Source organism: Enoplosus armatus, chromosome 12, assembly GCF_043641665.1.
Source record: "Enoplosus armatus isolate fEnoArm2 chromosome 12, fEnoArm2.hap1, whole genome shotgun sequence".
Lineage (NCBI taxonomy): Eukaryota > Metazoa > Chordata > Actinopteri > Centrarchiformes > Enoplosidae > Enoplosus > Enoplosus armatus.
In genome coordinates this window covers 23,670,635-23,684,881 of record NC_092191.1, presented here as the reverse complement: position 1 = coordinate 23,684,881, position 14,247 = coordinate 23,670,635, and the positions used below count along the sequence as shown (strand labels likewise).

The 14,247-nt window shown below is 42.8% G+C and overlaps 2 protein-coding genes across 2 annotated transcripts in view; one reads left to right on the top strand and one right to left on the bottom strand.

Moving 5' to 3' along the window:
* Positions 1 to 253: 253 nt before the first annotated feature.
* The window catches only part of vps8 (VPS8 subunit of CORVET complex), a 48,996-nt gene continuing 35,002 nt past the window's right edge, over positions 254 to 14,247 (top strand). The window contains exons 1-6 of the mRNA XM_070915575.1: positions 254 to 325; positions 4,625 to 4,693; positions 6,229 to 6,359; positions 6,505 to 6,601; positions 7,184 to 7,216; positions 7,743 to 7,797. Of these exons, the coding sequence (XP_070771676.1) occupies positions 254 to 325; positions 4,625 to 4,693; positions 6,229 to 6,359; positions 6,505 to 6,601; positions 7,184 to 7,216; positions 7,743 to 7,797 (457 nt within the window). The remainder of the gene's footprint in view (positions 326 to 4,624; positions 4,694 to 6,228; positions 6,360 to 6,504; positions 6,602 to 7,183; positions 7,217 to 7,742; positions 7,798 to 14,247) is intronic.
* On the bottom strand, positions 9,528 to 12,830 carry LOC139294707 (DELTA-sagatoxin-Srs1a-like). Its single transcript, XM_070916640.1, has 2 exons — positions 12,763 to 12,830; positions 9,528 to 9,954 (listed from the first exon to the last, which is right to left on the bottom strand). Exons 1-2 carry the CDS (start codon positions 12,828 to 12,830, stop codon positions 9,528 to 9,530), a joined length of 495 nt encoding a protein of 164 aa, XP_070772741.1.

The window sequence follows — 14,247 nt, the reverse complement described above, 5'->3', positions numbered from 1 at the left end:
AAGTGCCCAACCGTTTTCTTTTTTTTTTTGTACTATTATCATCATATATTTATAATACATACATTGTATTTTTTGTTTTTTCACAGTATGTTTTCAGATAGTTTGGCAGAACACAGAACGGCCAGCGATTTCTGTATGTTTAGAGACTTTATTCTGAAAAAAATGAAACAGGAAGTGTGTAATAAATGTAGTTCCGGCCGGAGGAACTGCAGGGGGGACACAGACAAGCTTCTCCGTCCGTGTAAACACAGAGATGTCGGAGTCTCCGGACGCCCGCAGCCTGCTCTCTGCCTCCTCCCAGCTCAACCTGATGGAGGTGGACGCGGTGAGTGAGAGACTCTATACGTATTCTAGTGTCGGGCTCGATGGAAAGGCTTGCGGGAGAATGAACTCTGTGCTGCCGCGGCACGCAGTTGTTTCCCCGGCGTCGACACACCATGAGAAGCGGCACCGCTCAGCCGCTGCTCTGAACGAAATTCTGGTCTTTTCTGGCGACAGTTGTCCTCTTTGGAATCAGGAAAACCGCGTTTCTGTCAACACGAACCCAACATTAGTTCACGGCAGCTCCAAACGGGGGCACAGCCGCGCATGTCCGATGCTAGCTTGGGGATGTCACAGCGACATGGCTGTGCCCTCGCGTTATTTTAATCGTCGTAGGTGAACCACCGTAACGAGACCCGGCTTCAGTTGAGACCACTGATGTTGACACATTAAGGTTGAGTTTTGAGCGACTTTATCAACGCCTGTACGGACAGACTGGTCATATTGCACCGCCCTTGGAGTGGGGGACATTGTCACGTGATCATCATGTGTTGTCAAAACATTCATTCAAACGAGAAACCAGGCTGTCCCCGTCTGTGTCTCTCGACCGCGAGTCAATGCGTTCCCTTCCAGTACATTTTCAGACCTGAAAGTAAAGGTCGCTTTAATGGCGCAAGTTGCCACCCGTGGTGCGTTCAGGTGCCGTCGCTTTCCGTTGTGTGTTCACGCACCCAACAAACAGGAGTAAACTGATCCTAACAGTTGTTGTTGGTGTTGTTTGCAAGACACTTTGGAGGACATTGCATGTTATATTACGCTGACATGATTTGTATTATATGATAACTGCAGGTTTGTGCAGTGTGCAAACTGTACCCTGACTTTTTTTTTTTTGGGGGGGGGGATCACTGTTTTTAAGAGAGTGACTGACTGTGACACGCAAAGAAACATTCCCAGCTGCAAGCACTGTAGGCCTACTTGCTTTATGTCAGCACGTCTGATATGTAAGAGTCAGTTAATGACCACATCAGACCTCCACACGAGTATCAAAACCACACATCACAGTATGGTGCAATACAGCCGACTAAACAAGTAAGACATAAGGCATTAAATCAAAAACGGAGCACGCCAGGCTGCCTACAAGGGATCCACCTCCACATGCAATGTAGTGTCAACAGTGAATAATACAGTTAGTTGTGAATAGCCCTTAAAACGGAAGCGGCCGGAGAGGCCTGGGATCAGCCGCCTTTGTGGTTCGTCCAGAAGTCCACGATGTGGACGAACAGTGACCTGATTTTAATCTCAAGATGTGATGAAGGGCGTCAGGTCTTCAAGTGAAAGTGAGTGAAGTTTATGTAACATATTGTGCCGCCACGCTTTGATTGCGATGAATGGCAAGAATAGCAAATTGGCGGGGGGGGGTTGTTGTTACATCAAGTGGTTCTGAATGTCGTATGTAGAGACTTTCAAGTACATCATTTATTGTGGCTACATGGTTAAAAACAAGGCCATTGTGTATTGACCACATAGCAGTAAGCAGACAGGTAAATACTACAAGCACAGGCTTCAATCACACACACACACACACACACTGCTTTTCACAGCAGCACTTGGCTCCCTCATTTCCCTTTAATCACTCAATGAGTAAAGATAATAGTCATTAAAACATATATATATATATATATATATATATATATACAAATGGATTGTTCTTGAAACGGTGCATAACAAGCAAAAGAACCATCACCGAGAACAGATTACATCAAGAACCGTCAACAAAATATAGCAAAACACAATTTTAAAAACGAAAAGAAAACAACAAAAAGGAAATTAACGCAGGAAATTAAATGATGATAGAAGGAAGAACGAGAACTCCTGTGAAACTTGTGTTTCTGTACAGCGTCGCGTGACAGGCCCTCAGAAATTAGCAGAAGACTGACAGCTTCGCGAGGAGCCCACAACACTCATTTAATTGCGTCTTTTAGCCCATACCTCATTAATCATAGGCCTAACCCTAACATACAATGCTAAAGAAGACTAATAAAGCCCATAAGACTGGCAGAAGGGCTGAGTTACATTCACATGTTGCCGTTTCTCATTTATGGATGTCCGTCCTGCAGTTATCATTGGGTTACGAGGGGATTATCTGTCTTCACTTTGGCCTTTGGATAAAACCAAAGTGCATGCAGGGATGCACATTTATGTGTTGAGAAGATGTTTTTTTTTAATTTCCAACTAGAGCTGCAACGATTACTTGATTATTCGATGGAAAGAAAATTAGTTGCCAACTATTTTGATAATCGTTTCAGTCATTTTGCAAACGTCTGCTGGTTCCAGCTTCTTGAGTGCGAGGATTTGCTGCTTTTCTTCGTCTTTTATGGCGGCAATAGAGTAATAGAATAAGAGTCTTTGGGTTTTGGACTGTTGGTTGGACAAAAGAAGCAATTTGGATGTAAAGCGTTTAGCGGGATAATCATTTGGTCATCTATGCTGTTGGCATGAATGACATTTGAAAATAGAGGGTTTTTTTTTTTAAACCTCTTTTGCTCCAGTCGCACTGGGATCAGATTTCAGAAGAATCTCCCCAGCATCTTTAAACTGGCTTTCACAGTGTTGTCTGATTCAATGCACCGATACAGTTTTTAAACTACCGGCAAAGTCTGTATATCATCTTCATGTATTTTTGGAAGTGTCATCCCTAGGGTGTGGTCTCAGGATCTCATTCTGCCATTACGTTATGTGATGCTGCCATCTGGTGGTGTAATAATAGTATTTAAAAAGTCAAGTTTGAACCAAGTCGAACTAACATTTGAATGCAACCCGTATAGCGCAAGTAACGCTACATCCCCTCCCAGTGATGTCCATCGGTGGTCACAGAGTGCCACCCACCCCCCAAGTATAATCTATGTATTTACGAATGATATTGTGATATAGCCTGGAATTGTTTTGTGGCTGCAGTTCCTGTCAGTATCCTGACACCCTTCTGCCAGTGGACCCGGGGATGAGAGTGGCACAGAGTAGGCAGTCGGCACTTAATGAATCTTTTCATCCAGAATAAAGCAGACAGTGTAACAACCACCTGTTTTGATATGCAGATCAGCGCGGACTGATGTACTGCCGTTCCTGCTTTAACCCCATCGGAAGCTCTCTTTTATGCTGATTTGAACACATCTACTGGTTGGAGAGTTTATTTGCATTTTAAGAATGATGCCGTTATTTCTGCGCATTCAGTATTTTGTTTGCTCTTGAGACAGGTTACGGGATTATAACTGCCCCTTACTAATAGCGCAAATAATATATAATACTACTTGTGTGGACCCCAGGAAGAGTAGTTGTTACCTTGGTAGTGGCTTTTGTTCTTGAGCGTTACTCTCTCAGCAACGTGAGGAGGCTTTTGAATATTCAGCTGACTTCTCAGAAGAAAGGGAACGCATTGGTTGTCTCTTCAGATGCTCCTGTGAGAGGTTCTGAGTGGAGCTACCCGTTTGATGTACTGGAGAGGCTTGGAATGGGGGTGGCCAGCAGCTATCATCACAACTAATACATATACAGATTCTGAGCTGTCTATCCCACCACCATCTAATGTAAAGGGTATTTTGACTAAGGATGCCAGGACTTGCTCCCTATCTTATAGACAATGCCATCTCCCCCTGCCTCACTTCACATATCAGGTTGATCCACCAGGATATATTTTACAAAATGTGCAAAAGGTGTTAATGTTAGGAGGTGCTATATAAATAAAGCTTTGTTTTTATTATTATTAATGCGCAACACTCAGATCCTTAGCATTAGGCTGCATTCAGACCAAATCTGGCGTTGCGGCGATCAGCGCATGGTTGTGTGGCGGTCGGGTTGCGAAAAAGCAAAAGCAGTGAGCGCCACCCACGAATATGTTTTTTCTTGTAAAATGTCAAGTTTAATCAGTGGGGAAACGTCCTCACCGTGGCGTCCCTATTTAGCATCTCATCTGGCTACGAGATAAATGTAAGTAAATCTGAAGCCGTGTCTTTTATTAACCCGCAAAAAACCCAAATATTCGGGTCAATTTCCCCTTTAAATAGTCAGTTTCTGGTTTTAGACCGACTCTTCATAATGTTATTACAGAGACCCGACAGTTCCCACCATGAGCAAGCACTTTGGCGACAGTGGCGAGGAAACACTTCCTTTAAGAAACCAATATGTCAGGTGAAGTGCGCATGCGCCGACCGTGCATGCAGCCTGTTACAGTCGCTCCTGTTTGTTTTCTTATTTTTTTCCCCTCACTTTTCTCCTTTATCATAAGTCCGTATTTTCTATTGTATAAAATGATTTATTTAGTTATTGATTGATTGATTGATGGTGTTTGTGTTTATACTTTGGTCCTCAGATCGATGATAAGGAGTTTGACATTCCCCAAGTGGACACCCCCCCCACACTGGAGAGCATCCTCAATGAGGTGAAGTACACGTTACTCTTTGACTACTACTACTACTACTACTACTACGCTGTACTGTACTGTACTACATCACACACTGTCAACAGTAAGACACATTTATAAAAGGAATTCAATGCATTTGGGCGTTCAGGCAATTCATTTGGCTGTTGTGACTGATTACACCCGCAGCAGTGTGCGATTGGTGGTGCCACTGTGAGGTCTGCTCAACAGTAACCGTGATGGTCCTCACGGCTGCGCTGCTCAGTGGCAGAGTAGTTGGCACATTTTGCACATGTCCTCCTCACACCTTGCGAGAACTGCCACGTCTGCGGACTTTCAGCTACAGAAACCATTCGATTATCGAAGTGTTCAGCTCTTTAAGGACAGTTGTGCTTGTATTTTATTTATTTTTTTCTACCCTTTTTCTGCTTTTTAACATATTATACATACAGTCTTTTACAATGTAAGTCAATGGAAAGAATCCTCTTCAGCCTGCTTTACTTTGAAATGCTACTCCTTCTGCATACTTCTTTACTACTACTACTACTACTACGAATACTGCCACAGTCTTTACTGCTACTGCAGTCTTTACTACGACGAATACTGCCACAGTCTTTACTGCTACTGCAGTCTTTACTACGACGAATACTGCCACAGTCTTTACTGCTACTGCAGTCTTTACAACTACGAATACTGCCACAATCTTTACTGCTACTGCAGTCTTAGTTACGACGAATACTGTCACAGTCTTTACTGCTACTGCAGTCTTTACTACGACGAATACTGCCACAATCTTTACTGCTACTGCAGTCTTTACTATGACGAATACTGCCACAGTCTTTACTGCTACTGCAGTCTTTACTACTACGAATACTACCACAGTCTTTACTGCTACTGCAGTCTTTACTACGACTACTACTACCACAGTCTTTACTGCTACTGCAGTCTTTACTACGACGAATACTGCCACAGTCTTTACTGCTACTGCAGTCTTTACTACGACGAATACTGCCACAGTCTTTACTGCTACTGCAGTCTTTACGACTACGAATACTGTCACAGTCTTTACTGCTACTGCAGTTTTTACTACGACAAATACTGCCACAATCTTTACTGCTACTGCAGTCTTTACTATGACGAATACTGCCACAGTCTTTACTGCTACTGCAGTCTTTACTACTACGAATACTACCACAGTCTTTACTGCTACTGCAGTCTTTACTACGACTACTACTACCACAGTCTTTACTGCTACTGCAGTCTTTACTACGACGAATACTGCCACAGTCTTTACTGCTACTGCAGTCTTTACTACGACTACTACTACCACAGTCTTTACTGCTACTGCAGTCTTTACTACGACGAATACAACCACAGTCTTTTTTTTTCTTCTCATATTTAAAGTTTGTTTGGAATAAAGTTACTCTTACTCATATAGATAGTAGTTGGATGTCAGGTAAACATATTTGTTAGTGGGTTTGTTATGTTGCCTTGTATGAGCCCTCTAGCTGAGGTGTGTTGTTTTTGTTTTTTGTTGTTGTCCTGTTTGTCTGCAGCTGGAGGATGAGGAGGAACCGTTTGTGTTGGAAGACACCTGCGTGCTAAACACAGACAACATGGATGCTCACTCCTGTGACACTTCCTCTCTGGCCAGCTCTGACAGTGGAGACCCAGCACACCTCAAACGGCATGAATGCACAGACACACACACACAGTGAAGAAGTGACCACCAGCCACAAATACTCACTATGTTATTGATGTCTTCTTTGTGTGTGTGTGTGTGTGTGTGTGTGCATGTGTACCTGTGTTTGTGGACATGTATACGTGTGAAGAAAGAGGAGGACAGTGGATCTGAATGCGACGGTTCACGGGTCCGTCGTTCGACACAGCCTGCTGAAGGGCATCTCTGCACAGATTGTCTCCGCTGCTGTAAGACTTAACGCATGCACGCACAGAGAAAGGACTACATCAGTCTCTGATGTCCTCCAACACGACACCTCCTTGTCTTTAGTGGCTTTGAGCCGGGTACAGATTCCGTCCAGTGTCTTCCCCAAGACATGGGAACCAAATGACATGATAAAGCATCCCAAAACGATGAGTGCCTATGTATAATCATTGTTGCTAGGGATGTGAGGATGACTGTTTTTAAAGTTAATGTGAGACATCAGAAAGACTCCCAGGTGTCACGATTAATCTATGTCTTGGACTATATTTCTGCTCGTCCTGTCAGACTCGATCCCAGAAGATGATAATAACTTCTGGGATCGAGTCACTTGATCAGCAGTGGTTCTGTTTTTGTTCGGAAAGATGATCAGTCGGTTAGTAATTACGTCTTCCCGCACTAGTTCTATGGCAGGTCTTGTTGCTAGAACAGTTTTTTGTATTGTGATGATAAATTGTCCCAGAAGTCTGTACTTTTAGTCCTAGCCTCAGAATTTGTTTCAGCAGACTAATGCCTTTTTTAAAGATTGTATTCAAGCATAATAATAAACATTTGTATATTTTCCTCAGGACAAAGTGGATGCTGGACTGCCAACTGCTATAGTGAGTATTAGTTTATTCAACTATGAATTTAGCTGAACACAGAGGGGATGATATTCGTTTTGATGGCTGACTATGTATTCCCAATATATGCCCTCGTGGTGCGTTTGAACTATTTCATCATTTCAAAAGTGGCTACGCACCAGAGACATTAGAAATAAATGGAAGTTTAAAAGTGCTGCTTTTGGCATTTTGCCAGGTTTTATACGACAACACAACAGAGAGCAAAGTTGAGCATGTTTTTAAGAAGCCGCAGCATTTACACAGAGCTCCGTCCTGAAGTGTGAAAACGTAGTGAGAAAGCTGTAGTGGAGTGGAGCAGAAAGAGAATGAGGTGTGTGTGTGTGTGTGCACACTTGTGACAGGTTATCATAGTTTATAAAAGTGCAGAGAACGAGAGACTGAAATAACTTTCAGAGCAGCCACTTGTAGTATACAGACGGGTCTTTGATTGCGCGAGTGCCGGTGAAGGCAGAAGGTTCGACATTGTTCTGCCGTTCTAAGCTGCATCTTTTTTTGTTGTGTTCAGACAGTGTCTGGTGTGATCGCTGTAGGAACGTCTCATGGTCTGGCTCTGGTCTTTGGTGAGTTCCTCCTCCTTTATACGCTCACAAGCGACGATGTTCACGTTTTTTTCCCCCAAACTTTTTCCAATGCAAATGCAACACAAACAGTGTAGTTAAAGCTAATGAATTGTGGTTACCAGTTCTTTCTTATTAAAACAAGTTGAAAAGACACGTATATAAATCGCGGGGAAGCAATGGTAAGTAGTGCTGATGATGTTCTTGATGAATATGCAGAAAAGGTTGTCTTGTGTGTGTGTATATAAACGGTGTGAGAAATGCAGATTGTACTTATTTAGAAGCTCTTAATCTCAGATTAGCACATATCAAGTGTATTATATAGCGGCAGTAGATCAGTCCGCGCCGAACCAAAGTTGGAATTAAGATCAATATTGGATGGCAAAATGTGGTGAGGGCATGCACAAATTAAAGTAAGATACTGATATCATATCCTATCCCGAACACAACCAGGATAAGACTTATAGCAAAGGTAGTAAATGGCATGTGATGTTGATGACATGACACAGACCAGAAGTTGAGTGGAGTTGAATTAAACGAAACAATATTATTAAATCATTATAATTGGAATTCATATGATAAAAAATATCATGATAAAAAAAGATCAGTCCCCTCAGCGGCGCCAGTGGGTGTCTGGTCTCGAGTTACCCAACCTTCCACTCGCCGTGTGAGCGGAGTCCGAAATGAATGAATGTTCGAACATCCACTTTCTTAATGTAACGAAATCAGAGATGCACATGTGATGAACATAAAGTAACACATGTGAGGTATTGTTTTATGTACATAATGGATATAATGTACTGTTCGGACCCCAGGAAGACTAGCCGGTGCCATTGGCATCAACCAGGGATGGCTCGATACCGCTTTTTCATGTCCGATACTGCAACCTTGAATGTCTGCTGACACCAATCCGGTGCCGTCTTCTTCCCTCTCTTACACAACAAACTTAACGAATCCGAAAACTAACAACTCCACTCCCCTAACGGAAGACATACAGAGCCCACAACACAACTCAATTATGGACAGTGCGGTACACCTGGCATCTTAAGGCACTCTGAACTGAAACTCCAGGCTGTTTCTGAAACTCCAGGCTGTTACCAAAAAAAACCCCAAACACATATCTAAGAGTCCAGACAGCGCAAGCTCTAAACTTTCTATCACTTGTAACCTTTAGGGCTGAAGTGCATGTAAAAGTGTTTGATCAAGTTCAAGTTTCCGACGCTGCTGCCAGCCCTTGAAACACTCGCATTGCATAAACTGCACTTTCTCCGACATCCGATCCAGTGATTTCTGCCGGTATCGGACCGATAGCGGAGTATCCTCCTTCGGCAAATCCCTAGCATCAACTGATGGGTATCACTTTTAAATAAATCAATAAAATCAATAAACGGGGCACCAAAGTGTCCAGAAACTGCCCTGTATCAACTAGATCTCTTTGTGTCAGAGAGAAGTTAATCAGTTGAATTCAAGCAAATTATTATGTCACAATAAATCTGCATTTGCTCTATTTTTAAGAAAGTGATAAAACCAAAATAGATTCCTATACCGTGGAGCTTGATCTATACACAGACAAATACAAAGACAACATGATTTGATGGATAAAAGTCTTGGGTTTTTTTTATTTGTAATTAGGCGTCAACGTTTGAATATCACACCTAAAATATGAGTATTTTATCAAAATGACTGTGATCCTCTCCTATGGCTTTACATAACAACATCTTTCTTCTTTTGACTTAATACATGCCAGTATCACTGATATCCACCCTCAGGACTGCTTCGCCTGAGTCTGACATGGAGGCACTGACAATGACATAATCCCCCTCATAAGAAATGCAGGAGCCATCAGCCTTTGCTCTCGCGAAATTATTTTCACTCCCATTGTACATCATATCATAAAGATTGTAGTCGCAGTCGTTTCCCCTGTCGAAGATCCCCACGGCGAACCAGTTGGAGTAGAGGTTTCGGTCGTAGGGCACGGAGAACATGACGGCCATGACGTGGCTGTAGTCGTTCAGGTCTGCGTTGAAAAGGTCGTAGGTGAGGACGCCCACGGCACCGGTGGCGGCGCCGGTGGTCTTGTTGAACAGTGCGCTGGCAGCGGAGCAGGGACCCACCATGGGTGGCAGAGGGACTTCACAGCAGCCGCTGTCGGTGAACACCCTGAACACGGAGAGACGCAACATATCAGACTGGTTCTTACAGAAATCTCCCCCCCCCCCCAAAGCATACCATAGATTTTACAATGACGAGTCAAGCACTGGAATGTACCTAGGAGCCAAAACAGCCCATTCTAAAATACACTACGTGGCCACAAGTATGTTCAGCTACACCTGTAGTCGGTGTTCTATTTCATCCCAGTGGTGGATGAGGCTGAGGTCAGGAGGCCAAGTTCTTCTCCACCAAACTGGGATTTCTTTATGGACCTGGCTTTGTGGGGCATTGTCACGTTTGAAACAAACCCTAATTATAAACAAGCTATTGTCTAAAATATAATTGTATGCTGAAGCACTATGATGTGTCCTTTGACAATGGTAAATTACACCATGACATCATCAACAGGCCGTGGCTGCTCCTTGTTCCATTACGTATAGTGCATCCGGAAAGTATTCACAGCGCTTCACTTTTTCCACATTTTGTTATGTTGCAGCCTTATACCAAAATGGATTAAATTCATTTTTTTCCTCAAAATTCTACACACAACACCCCATAATGACAATGTGAAAAAAGTTTATTTGAGATTTTTACAAATTTATTAAAAATAAAAAACCTGAGAAATCACATGTACATAAGTATTCACAGCCTTTGCTCAATACTTTGTTGATGCACCTTTGGCAGCAATTACAGCCTCAAGTCTTTTTGAATATGATGCCACAAGCTTGGCACACCTATCTTTGGGCAGTTTCACCCATTCCTCTTTGCAGCACCTCTCAAGCTCCATCAGGTTGGATGGGAAGCGTCGGTGCACAGCCATTTTCAGATCTCTCCAGAGATGTTCAATCGGATTCAAGTCTGGGCTCTGGCTGGGCCACTCAAGGACATTCACAGAGTTGTCCTGAAGCCACTCCTTTGATATCTTGGCTGTGTGCTTAGGGTCGTTGTCCTGCTGAAAGATAAACCGTCGCCCCAGTCTGAGGTCAAGAGCGCTCTGGAGCAGGTTTTCATCCAGGATGTCTCTGTACTTTGCTGCATTCATCTTTCCCTCTATCCTGACTAGTCTCCCAGTTCCTACCGCTGAAAAACATCCCCACAGCATGATGCTGCCACCACCATGCTTCACTGTAGGGATGGTATTGGCCTGGTGATGAGCGGTGCCTGGTTTCCTCCAAACGTGACGCCTGGCATTCACACCAAAGAGTTCAATCTTTGTCTCATCAGACCAGAGAATTTTGTTTCTCATGGTCTGAGAGTCCTTCAGGTGCCTTTTGGCAAACTCCAGGCGGGCTGCTATGTGCCTTTTACTAAGGAGTGGCTTCCGTCTGGCCACTCTACCATACAGGCCTGATTGGTGGATTGCTGCAGAGATGGTTGTCCTTCTGGAAGGTTCTCCTCTCTCCACAGAGGAACTCTGGAGCTCTGACAGAGTGACCATCGGGTTCTTGGTCACCTCCCTGACTAAGGCCCTTCTCCCCCGATTACTCAGTTTAGATGGCCGGCCAGCTCTAGGAAGAGTCCTGGTGGTTCCGAACTTCTTCCACTTACGGATGATGGAGGCCACTGTGCTCATTGGGACCTTCAAAGCAGCAGAAATTTTTCTGTAACCTTCCCCAGATTTGTGCCTCGAGACAATCCTGTCTCGGAGGTCTACAGACAATTCCTTTGACTTCATGCTTGGTTTGTGCTCCGACATGCACTGTCAACTGTGGGACCTTATATAGACAGGTGTGTGCCTTTCCAAATCATGTCCAATCAACTGAATTTACCACAGGTGGACTCCAATTAAGCTGCAGAAACATCTCAAGGATGATCAGTGGAAACAGGATGCACCTGAGCTCAATTTTGAGCTTCATGGCAAAGGCTGTGAATACTTATGTACATGTGATTTCTTAGTTTTTTATTTTTAATAAATTTGCAAAAATTTCAAAAAAACTTTTTTCACATTGTCATTATGGGGTGTTGTGTGTAGAATTTTGAGGAAAAAAATTAATTTAATCCATTTTGGAATAAGGGTGTAACATAACAAAATGTGGAAAAAGTGAAGCGCCGTGAATACTTTCCGGATGCACTGTATATGTCAAACGGGTCCGAAAATGGCCGTTGTCTTGTTTTTGTAGATGCATTTTTGATGGACGATAGCGGCTGACAAACGCATTGCATTTCCTGTGACTACTTCATAATAAAAAAAAAACTTGTGTTTCACCCGTGCTTTTAATGTGAAACTGCAGCAGTAGGAAATGTTCGGTTTGCATTAGCAGTAACTTAATCTGGCATTTTATTCGGGAATGTCGCCGTAGACACAAAGTTCATAATACTGCAGATACAAGGGCCATTGTGTTACCGAATGAGGTAACACAACGTATGTAAAAGTAATCCCTGTGAGCCAAAAAAACAGGCTTTTTTTATTCAGAAGAGTTTATTCTAAGCCAAACCCCCCCCCTCAGTGCACAATTTGTTTGTTGTGTATGTTTTGTCAAGTTTGTGAACGTAATGTCTCTATTTGCTTGTTTTTTTTCCCCTTTTCTTTGCCACATATGTGTTTGCTAAAGTGGTGAAGATGCTTCATTCATTTGGATTTTGTTAAGTTACAGTGTGTTGCGCCCTCTCAGCCATGGTAGCAAATGTACTGAAATCAAAGGAAACCGAGAAGACAGGTAAAACACATAAAAACAAACTTAAAAATCTATGGTATACATTCTTTTGTCACAACCAGCCATCTAATTATTACATCATTGCAAAACAAATGCGTGGGTCAGGTTTAAAATGTGCTCTTTGACTTTACTTTCGGGGAAAAGTACAAAAGCGACACTTGACCTTGGATTGGAAAGAGTGTAGCAGCCGGAGCTGTTGTTAATCTCAACAGAGCAGTTGCGATGAGGCATCTTGATGAAGGTGTGGAAGAGAGGCTGGCTGTGAACTAGAGACAAGACAGCATCATTTCATCAGTAGGCTGGCTGATGGCTAGAAAATACATCATGAGGAAAAAAAAAAATAATGCAGCCTCATGGCTTGCATGGTAAATTCATTTCCGCACCACCAGTTCCATCAGTAAGCCGCCGTGTCGTACTCGCCATTCTGCTGCTCTCGCTTTCTCTTTTCAACTCAAATACTGTTCTGTAACCCACCTGTAAGAACCAACTTGTCATATTACTGCCGCTAGCTTACATGCATCACTAGAGTACCATGTGTCATCTTGCACAGGTCGAGCCATCAGTCATTTGTCAGCATGTGGCTGTTTGTCACATATAACTTTATTTTTTTTTAAGTGTTAAAACTCTTAAAACTCCTCGTTTCCAATGTTAAGTTGGAACCCCCCCCCCCCTCCCCCCCCCATAAAGCTGACAAGTCACGCGGTGCGTTCACGTGCACTTACGTAACCAGGTTAATGCATCGACGGGATCAGAATCAGCTTTATAACCATTTGATTGTTTTCACGAGGAAATATATATATGTATATATATATATATAATAGATATATATATATATATATATATATATATATATTTTTTTTTTTTTTTTTAAGGTAAACTTGAATCTTTTTCGGCTCTTTCTGAAAGTACTCTGGTCAAACACATACATATCAAACTCGGCATGTGCATAAAGGGCCGCTTGGTTATTCCTGGAGCCAAGGCTAACTAGACTAGACTGAGAGAGTGCTTCCACGTTTCACTAAGATAGATTAATAAACCGAACAAATGAAGGGATGACTAAAACTAAAGTAAAATGCTGATCTTCTTTGACTTCAACGAGACTAAAATGTTCAGAGTAAAACTTTAACCAAAATAAGGATGACGGTGACTAAATATGACGAAACCGCACGTGGAAGTTTGATCTCAGGACTATGTTTAAGACTAAATCTACAAATACATGACATAATGACCAATGAAAATGTATACAACTGCTAATGAAGCACAAGGAAATAAATCTCATGAGACTTTTATCTTTTGCGGAAACAACATCAGCCTCCAATCACTAATGTACCAATGTGAATATAGGAGTACTTACCTTTTTTTTTTTTTTTAAATGATCTGCAGAGTTTAAATCAAAAAGCCAAAACCAGCGGTTAGAGTTGGTCCAGGTCCCAGGCAGGATGTGGTGGCGAAGTCACACTGCACATGAGCTGCAACTTGGTTTTATTGACTCAGGCAATCAGGACCTTTAGGCACCAGTCGACTCCCTCCTTATCTCGTCGTCCAGTATCAGCCCCGCCCCCCCTCTGTTCCCGGACCTCGCCGCCACCTTATCACCTGGACGGGATTGGATCAGGCCGAGTAATTCAATTCAGTTTTATTTATATAG